This window comes from Triticum urartu, chromosome 6A (genome assembly GCF_056163025.1).
Source record: "Triticum urartu cultivar PI428250 chromosome 6A, HENAU_Tu73, whole genome shotgun sequence".
Lineage (NCBI taxonomy): Eukaryota > Viridiplantae > Streptophyta > Magnoliopsida > Poales > Poaceae > Triticum > Triticum urartu.
The window spans coordinates 319,662,276-319,672,114 of NC_141878.1; the positions used below are offsets into that span (position 1 = coordinate 319,662,276).

The window sequence follows — 9,839 nt, forward strand, 5'->3', positions numbered from 1 at the left end:
GCATCTTCTGGACGGCCTTGAGGACGAGCTCCTGACTTGAGTGAACATGGGAGTCGACATCGGTGGTGATATTAGCGCGAAGTAGATCGTACATCGCCTTGGATTCCGACGACAGCGCCTCCATGGATGCGGCTCGCCGGCGGACTTGAAGACGAGTACGAGGCGGGTGGGAAAACTCCACGATAGCGGCTGTATCTGATACCAGGTGTTAGGAACGAGCTATTCTTCCTCTACCCGAACCCTAGCCAAGCTTGGAAGGGGAATTTCATGGAGGATTTGAGGTAGCTTGCTGATCCGCCCAACCACCCACACAGCAAGTTCCAAATACAGAGTAGCCAAGCCGTTCCTTCCTTCCTTCCTGTCCACTCCTACCAGAGCCATCTACTTATACGACAGTTACAAGGCCTAGTGGGCCCACTCATGGCCTGCAAGCCATTTCGGATGACGACGGTCTCTCGTCGGCCTGGACGATACTTCTCCGGCTGGGCCTAGTGCCTCCTCTTGGTTTGCCAGCCCAGTTCCCGCCATGTCGTCAGTAGTAGATGAAGGAGAGCTGCTGACATAGAAGCAGGGGAGGGAGACCGCCGGCGGAGAGCCGGACGGAGAGTCCACGACAGCATATGGCGGTGGAGTGCACGGCGGTGGAGGTCGTGGTGCTGCATGGTTGCTAGACGCTGTCGGCCGGCGGCGGCGTTGTGTGGGGATCGGGGATGACAGAGGTGTGTTTTTGTTCGTGTGGGAAGTTCGAGTGGGTAGCCTTTTTAGCGTTTCTAGATTCAGAAACATGCGATCGTACCCTATATAGAGCCGGTGTGATCAAAATAACTATTCTGATATGATACTTCCCATTACAACCAGCCTTATAGGGCTCAATTCAAAAATCTCACCAAATCAAGGTAGATGGTAAGTGATGGAATACTTTTTGTAGTTTGCAAAAATACTCAGTTAATGCTTTTGTTTTCCTAAAAAAAATATGTTTTTCAATGTATTAATTGCAATACATGCATGCATATATAAAATACATGCATTGGTCAATTTTTTCCTTTAATGCTTGCATGCAATGATTTAATGCACCTTGTAATCTGAATATGTGATGGGAAACAACCAAATTGAGCCTTATAAAATGGAAAAACTAAAATTTTGAGATAAGCCTATAATCCGAAAAGGAGGCAGTATATATTCATGATACTAGTATATGATCGGTAATACCTCTTTAATGTGCGCATGCATAGTATCATACGTTAGTATCTTAGGTTGTCTTATTAATTGCCATGCATAACACAAAGTAGTACAATATTTAATATGATACAGTATCATGCACACCCTCTCTTTCCTTGTTTTGGCATGCATCATACCGCTTGATACTCCCACATTACAACCAGCCTTATTAGGGTGGCCATAGTGAGGGTATCATAGCTGGTATCATGCACTCAGAAATAGCAAATATGATGATGTGGCAAAGACGCAGTAACATAGATAGATATCGTAACATATATATATAGAGAGAGAGAGAACTGGGCTATTCTATTACTAATAACAGAATAATATTCCGTGACCCCTTCGCCCTATAGGGCCCGATCAGACGAAAACTGGCTAACATAAGAAACAAAGCCCACTTACTAATGAGAAGTAACCCAGCACCACGCCCCCGATCTCCCAGCACGCCGCTGTCCGCCCCTGCCCCAACGCGCCGTCGACCGGCCCTGCCCCAGCGCACCGCCGTCCGCCCTTGGCCCAACGCGCCGCCGACCGGTCCCTGCCTAGCGCACCGCCGACCGGTCCCTGCCCCAGCGCGCCACCGCCGGCCCCCGGCCCAGCGTGCCCCCAACCTCGGCTGAGTGCCTCCACACCCCTCTACTCCTCCCATCTTCGTCAACGCGGACAGGCCCGATACGTCCTCGCACCGGCCACCGTGGCACCACCTCAGGAACCTCCATCACATCCCCACCCTCATCGTGATGAGCACACATGGAGCCGAAGCTGCAGGTGCAACCCACGAGGCTTGGGGGACGAGCGCGACAACAACACTTGTGTAAGTTCAGGTTGATATAAATGTATTTGGATAGGAATTATTGAGTTTGTGTTCTTATAGCGCAAAATGTGTCTGTTAGTTCAAAATGTTCAACCCTGTAAGCTCAGAGAAAAAAAGAAACAAATAAGCAGAATTCATGATAGAAAAAAATCCGCGAAGTTCGCAAGGAAAACAAGATAAGTTCAAATATAATAAATATATACGTAGAACATTGGAGGGAATTTCATTGTAGGGTTAACAATCTGGTGTTGCTGCTGTTTGTGTTGACCGTGACGGAGTATTTGCTATTCCGGTATAATTACATTCTGCTATGAGAATTTGCTGCTGGGGGCATGAAGTAGCAGCCTGCCAAGTTGCTGCCGCGAATGAAATTGGTTGATTGTAGGTGATTCTACTGAACTTGTGCTATGTTATTTATGGTTAGAACTATCAATGGATAATGAAGGTGAAAATGATTATATTGGACTGCAACAACAGAAAAGTTAGCTAGAAGTAGGAAGTTTGATTCATCTGCTATTGCTCTTTTTGGGCTTCTGCTTTACTCTTAAAATAGTGTGTTTTGCATTAGATGCTAGACAACATGATTTCATTTTAGTACTAAGATTATTGCGTACACTAAAGTGGCAATCCCACTGTTGTGTTAACACCTAATTTTGTTGCTCTGAATCCATGAGATCTTGGATGTTGGAGTTACCCTTGAAGAAAGAACTTGGGCATTTGAGTTGCTTCCATGTGGTGAGTCTTGATCTTGGTGGCGCAAAAATACATTTCAGTATCCAAGTATTGCATCAGGAAGTTGCATGAGAAGATTTTCCTTTCAAATGCATGCTACGTTTGTAGCTCTCAAATTTTCTCCTTTGTGGGTGCGTTTGTAAGCAGTCCTTTCTCACCTTTTGTCGTGGTTTTGTCACGGCAGATGTCCTAGAGAAAGGACTTAGTCGTGGAGCCATCGCAATGGGTTAGCTTGAAGGGGTTAAAGCGGACACAAGGACGCAAGAGAGTTTATACTAGTTCGGCCCCTTCGATGAAGGTAAAAGCCTACGTCTAGTTGTGATGGAATTGATGGGGTTTCGATGACTAGGGAGCAAACAAGCTTCGCCTATGTCTCGAGTTGTTGTCTGTTGTCCTTGAACCGCCGCTGGGTCGCCCCCTTATATACACGGGTGACGCCTGCCGGTTCAGAGAGTCCCAACACCGGTTCATACTCGTATCCGGATTGGTCCCTTCTTGTTCCTAACTTATAGTACAAGTATATGCACAAACGCCGGTGTACGGCTACAGGTTGTAAACCGACTACGGGCCCTGGGCCTTTATCTGCCTCTTTAGGCTTTAACACCTTTGAACTACTGATGAAGTTAATCCGGCCCAGGCAGGCCGGTTTATGCCCAGTAGTAATATCCCCAACATTAGGCCCCAGATTGATTTGAACAGGTTCATGTCAATCCTTAGCAAAAATCTTCGTCTTCAACATCTTCTTGTAGTTGTTGAACCGCCGTGACGTCATCTTCTCTGTTTGCTGTAAATCGGCGTGACATCATCTGTCATAAAAAAACATCCATGATATCCTCTTGTTTAATAGATTCGCAATGACCGAGGTGACGGCTCCACTTCCAAAATCGGCGGTCCCTTGATTCCCGCGCCTGACATATGTCCTTTGCCTTATAAATAGGCCCGAAGGGTCATTTCTTTTCTTCCCTTCGTGCCCTTCCTCTTCGTCTTCCTCGCGTCGCCAGTCTCGGAGCTCCACCGCCGCCGTCGTCTTCTGCATCATCCTTGGCTGCTGCATCAACCTGAACGCACCAGAAAGCCGCGGCGACCTTCCGCGTCTTCCTCAGCTCTGGTAGGTCTTCTGTTCTTCTCAACATAGATCTGATCTAGGGCTTCGTGTTCTTGCGGTGTTCATCACACGTTCATACTCATGTACTAGCTCCTGGATGCACATGTGAACCCTTGCTTTGTGTGGCGGTAACTTTCAGTATCCGCCGCTAGTTTCCTGCCCAAAACCATAGATCTCACATATACTTCTGCTCATTGATTCAATACTGTTCTGCTTTGATCTTCGACTATTTTTCTTATTTTCTGAACTTGCTTCAGATCCAATGCCGTAATAAGATCTTGTGAAACTTGTTTTTGCATACTTAACCATCCGCAATCTCAATTGCTTCAATGTTTAGGTCAGGCGGTTTAACCTTATAGAAAATTTTCCAAACCGGTATATGCCATTAGTCCCCTTGTTGAACCGCCAGATGTAGGTTGCTTCATGAAACTTCGGTTTAGATAGGGCTGTTTCCAGTTTAACATTGTACATACCAGTGCATTTTAATCAATGCATTTTTGAACCGGGATCTTTTACCTTGTAGATTCCATCATGGCCAAGCAAGTGTATGAGTGCAATTGGGTTCCTTCTCGCGTCACAGAGGCTGAACTGGACGATTTAGTCCTGATTGGCGCTTTAGGCAGCAAGGATACAATCCATTGGAGGGCTCCTGGCAAAGAATGCCCTCCCACACCTTGAGAAGGAGAGGTTGTTGTTTTCGTAGATCACTTAGCCCGGGGCTTTAAGCCGCCCGGTTCTAAATTTTACCGGTATGTCTTAGCCGATTTCCAACTCCATCCACAAGATACTGGCCCCAACTCTGTTACAAATATGTGTCACTTCCAAGTGCTCTGTGAAGCGTTCTTTCAAGAGGAGCCCACAGTGGAACTGTTCAGAGACCTATTCCATCTAAACCGTCATACTGAATTTACTGACGGCTCCAATACGGAGTTGGGTGGTGTGGCGATTCAAAAAAGGAAAGAGGTCACATACCCTCACGCCAAACTGCATAGCCACCCCAAAGAATGGAATCAGACATGGTTCTACTGCAAAGACACCTCCCCTGCTGGTGAGAATCCCTTGCCTGGCTTTCGACCGGAGCGGCTTAGCAACACACACCCTTCTCCACAAAGATTGACTGCACAGGAGAGAAGTAAATATGCTCCTCAGCTATCAAAGCTCAGAGCTTTTATGGCCAACGGTTTAACAGGGGTTGACCTTGCTCGCTGTTGGATATCATGGAGCATACTGCCTCTTAGTCTGCGCTCCGGTTTGATGTGCCAGTATACTGACCGTGCTGATGACCCACTGCGACACTCAAGACTCCAGCTCTCCGGTGAAGAAATCACAGAGGCTGTGCGTAAGATACTGAATGAACCGGAACACATCTACGCCAGAACCGTCTTGCTTCCCTTCTGTGCCACCAACAAACCGCCAGCTGTAAGACTTTGACTTTTCTCTTTGCTGAATCTGTTATTGATATGTCTGGTCATTGTTTTTAATATCAGTGTCTGCATAATCAGGGCGATGATCCGTTTTGGAGCAAAAAACTGCCGCAGGAGAAGCCAGAAAAACCAGACAAACTGAAAAGAGCAACCCGGCAAAAGACTAAAGCTGTGAAGAAGACAACCCATAGGAAAAGAACCACTGCCTCTTCTAATCCGGCTCCTGACGATGAGGTTGATAATCCGGATTTTGAGGTAGAGCTTGACTCGCTTGGTTTATTTTTCATGCGTCTTATTGATGATGATATTTGTCAGGATGATGTCGAAGCCAGCCACGCGGATGTTGCCGAGGTAATTATTCTCTCTTCCAATTCAGAAACTTTGCCTTCACAAAAAATCCGCAGGCAAACCGGAAAGTTAAATTTTCTCATCCTCTTGCTTATTTGGATCCTAAACTTCTTATGAAGACCCAACAACACAAAGCTCGCCGCACCACCCGGCACAACGGCCAGGTAGTTACTTCCGCCGGTTTACCGAATAGTCCGGTTCGGAAACGCCATTCCGAGGTCTCTAATTTGCTTGTCATTGCTTGTCCTAAAGCGGGCTGCTTTCGTCAACCTCTTATTCCGTCTGACTCCGATTATCAGGTTACTTCCCACTCATCTTTTGGCGAGTCATCGGCTACTCAGCTCCCACCGCTCAAAACGGTGCTTGGGTAAGCTATACTTATTGTGATGTTTGCAGTACATTGCCTTAGAACATATTATGTATTTGATTTTGTTATTCTTCTCAGGGCCAAACCTAGGCCAAGCAAGAAGGCCCGCCTGGATAAAGCGGTCGAAGAAGATGTCGTTCTTGAAGCGAACAAGACACCCAATGCTGAAGCGGCTATTCCTGAGGATATTCCCAACGATCCACCGCAGCAAGATGATGATCTTATTGCAGAAGAGAGACCTACTGACACCTCAGGTCCTACCCATCAGCCTACAGGTTCCGTCCGTATTGAAAGCTCCACCGGTCCAGCAAAGCCTACTAACAAGCCAACAGCTCCAGTGCAAACCGGCGGTACCAAAGATGATGAGGTTGTCATTACTGGTACTGGCCATACTGAGCCAAACAATCCTGTCGCTTTATCCAAACATTCTGCCAAGGAAGAACTTGCTGCCTTTGGTAAAGGCAAGTGGAACGCTGATCTGACGACTTACGCTGCTCTGAACGCCCAAGATATCCATTCCGGCTATCTGAACCGGCTGTATACCAGCCGTGACTATGAAGCCGGTCTGGTCAACATGATGAAAGACAAATATGAGGTAATTTCCATATGCTCCTTCCTGCTTGTATGCTTCCACTCTTGACTCTCCTAGCCCCCAAGGGCCGGTTTGGAATATTCTTTCAAACCGGGACTTAAATAATATAAATCTTGTTACTTTGAAATTTGCTGATGTAGCCCCCAAGGGCCGGTTCAACTTTAGCGTAGTTAAACCGGTACTTTAAGTAATTGAAACTGCCGTATCAGAATATAAATAGCCATTAGCCCCCAAGTGCCAAGTTGAATACTTGTATTGATCTTGGGACTTTGTAAACAATCGAAAGATGAAGGGGTAAACCGGATGCCGCTTTAGATCAAATATGCATTAGCCCCCAAGTACTAAGCGCATAACTTGTTATGTGGTTGGTACTTGAATCCTTCTACCGATTTGTTGAAGCATATATCTGTATGCATGCAGGCGGAGCTGAAGACGAAAGAGAACCAAGTCATCGATCTTCAAGAAGCCCTGAAAACCTGTAACGCCGTCGATGCGGCTATATCTCCCACGTGTCGAAGCACGACTTAGAGGCATAATCACATTGAAGGCATATGTCGCAAGTTAGGCAATCTTCACAACATCCCATGTAATATGATAATAAAAGGGGAGATAACATAGTTGGCTTACACTCGCCACGTCAATCAAGTACATAAATAACATTACATCATCCAAACACTCATGGCCCGACTACGGCGCCAAAATAAAAGAGAACCCAACATGCGACACGGTCCCGTTCACCCCCAACTGGGCACCACTACTGATCAACAGGAAAGGAAACATAGTAACGTTGAGAGTCTTCGTCGAACTCCCACTTGAGCTCAAGTGCGTCTCCTGGAGCGGAATCATCAGGCCCTGCATCTGGTGTAAAAGTAATCTGTGAGCCACAGGGACTCAGCAATCTCGCACCCTCGCGATCAAGACTATTTAAGCTTATAGGTAAGGCAGGGTAAAATATGAGTGGAGCTGCAGCAAGCGACTAGCATATATGGTGGCTAACTTATTCGCAAAAGAGAGCGAGAAGAGGAGGCAAAGCGCGAGCGAGAAACTAGAGAGCAACCTGCGCAAACGTTACTCCAACACCGTGTCCACTTCCCGGACTCCGCCGAGAAGAGGCCATCACGGTAACACACTCAGTTGATTCATTTTAATTAAGTTAAGGTTGAAGTTATCTACAACCGAACATTAACAAATTCCCATCTGCCCATAACCGCGGGCACGGCTTTCGAAAGTTCAAATCCCTGCAGGGGAGTCCCAACTTAGCCCATGACAAGCTCTCACGGTCAACAAAGGAATAGACCTCCTCCCAAGACGTTTCGATCAGACTCGGTATCTCCGTTATTCAAGACACTTCGACAGGTTAAAACAAGACCAGCAACACCGCCCGAATGTGCCGACAAATCCGGATAGGAGCTGCACATATCTCATTCTCAGGGCACACTCAGATGAGCTCTCCATACAACTAAAACCAAACCTCGAGTTTCCCCGAGGTGGCGCTGCACAGGACTCTAGTTTGGACCAATACTCAGAGGAGCACTGGCCCAGGGGGGGCTAAAATAAGATGACCCTCGGGCTCCGGAAACCCAAGGGAAAAAGAGGCTAGGTGGCGAATGGTAAAACCAATGTTGGGCATTGCTGGAAAAGCTTTAATCAAGGCGAACTATCAACGGGTTCCCATTATAACCCAACCGCGTAAGGAACGCAAAAATCCGGGAACATAACACCGATATGACGGAAACTAGGGCGGCAAGAGTGGAACAAAACACTAGGCGAGAGGCCGAGCCTTCCACCCTTTACCAAGTATATAGATGCATTAAGATAACAAGGCAATATAGTGATATCCCAACAAGTAAATAAATGTTCCAACAAGGAACGACCTTCAATCTTCACCTGCAACTAGCAACGCTATAAGAGGGGCTGAGCAAAGCGGTAACATAGCCAATCAACGGTTTGCTAGGACATGGTGGGTTAGAGGTTTGACATGGCAATTTGGGAGGCTTGAAAGCAAGTTGTAGGCATCGTAGCATTGGCATAGCAAAAGAGCGAGCAATCTAGCATAGCAAAGATAGTAGTGATTTCGAGGGTATGATCATCTTGCCTGCACAGTTGTCAGAGTTGACTGGATCCTCGAAAGAAAACTCAACGGGCTCCTTGTTAGCGAACTCGTCTCCCGGCTCTACCCAACAAGACAAACAAGCAACAAGGACACAATCAACCACGTGCAAGGACCAACCAAGATGATGCAACGATGATATGCTATGCGGGATGCGATGCGGGATGCAAAATGCAAGATATCACAGTAAATGCAAGAACCTGGCCTCAAATTGGAAATCCAAGTGTGCCACTGGAAAGATGAGTTGAAATCTCTTGAAAACGATATAAAGAATGCTAGAATCGGAGTTACGGTTTGGAAATGGCAAGCGAATCAAATATGGCCACGTTCTGCGATTTACAGCAAGTAGCCATCTAAATGCAATGAGATGAACAAGCTACAGCACCCAAACATGACAACAAAATACATGGCAGGGATGCATTCAAGATGCTTAACAAAAGTCTAGCACTGAGCTACGGCCAATTCATCAATTAGCAGGTTCAATCAAGTATGGCAAAAATGCATATGGCAAACAGATCTCAGACTTAGTGAAATTAACACTTGTCTGGAATTTCAGATCAGGTAGCCCTCTTCGGAGCAACAAAACCACATGCTACAGGACCTGAACATGGCAAAGTAAAGCATGACATGGAGCTACTCAAAGAGCTTAATAAAAGTCCCTTAGTGACCTTGAGCCAAAAGGGATCAGAAAATACTATTGCAAGCATGTGAACATAGCAAAAACATAATCAAGTAGGCCTGTTTACGAGCTCTATGCACTCACTATGGTGCAAGTCATGGCAAGGCAAGCATACATCCATCAAGAAGGAACAAAATGCAAGCTAGACATGGCAAGAACAATGACATAGCATGCACGGATCAACTACAACATCATCGGCAAAATTGCAAACAAGTTGACAATCTGCCCAGATTCACAAAGTAGCAAAAGTAGAGCTCGATTGACTCAAGTTAGGGTGCTCCATAATTGCAAACAAAGACATGGATGAATATATCACTACAATATTAACAAAACATCCTTACTGATCATCCTCAAAATAGTCACGGATCACTAGGAAACAACATGAACATATGGCATCATGAGATAAACAGATCAAGGACTTAGTGTAATTACAAAGTCCCTGAAATCAGA

At 46.2% G+C, this 9,839-nt stretch overlaps 1 protein-coding gene across 4 annotated transcripts; it reads left to right on the forward strand.

Moving 5' to 3' along the window:
- Positions 1–1,413: 1,413 nt before the first annotated feature.
- LOC147965126 (uncharacterized) lies at positions 1,414–7,866 on the forward strand. 4 transcript variants are annotated; one of them, XR_015607367.1, is made up of 5 exons: positions 1,414–5,288; positions 5,372–5,548; positions 5,609–6,008; positions 6,087–6,603; positions 7,021–7,866. XR_015607367.1 is itself a non-coding variant. In XM_087526690.1 (4 exons), exons 2-4 carry the CDS (start codon positions 5,755–5,757, stop codon positions 7,126–7,128), a joined length of 879 nt encoding a protein of 292 aa, XP_087382816.1. In that variant the 5' UTR covers positions 1,414–5,288; positions 5,372–5,754; the 3' UTR covers positions 7,129–7,866. The 4 variants fall into 4 exon arrangements, 2 of the variants coding, with proteins under 2 accessions (XP_087382816.1, XP_087382817.1); XR_015607368.1 differs by having other exon boundaries at positions 5,372–5,527; XM_087526690.1 differs by having other exon boundaries at positions 5,372–6,008.
- Positions 7,867–9,839: the final 1,973 nt, after the last annotated feature.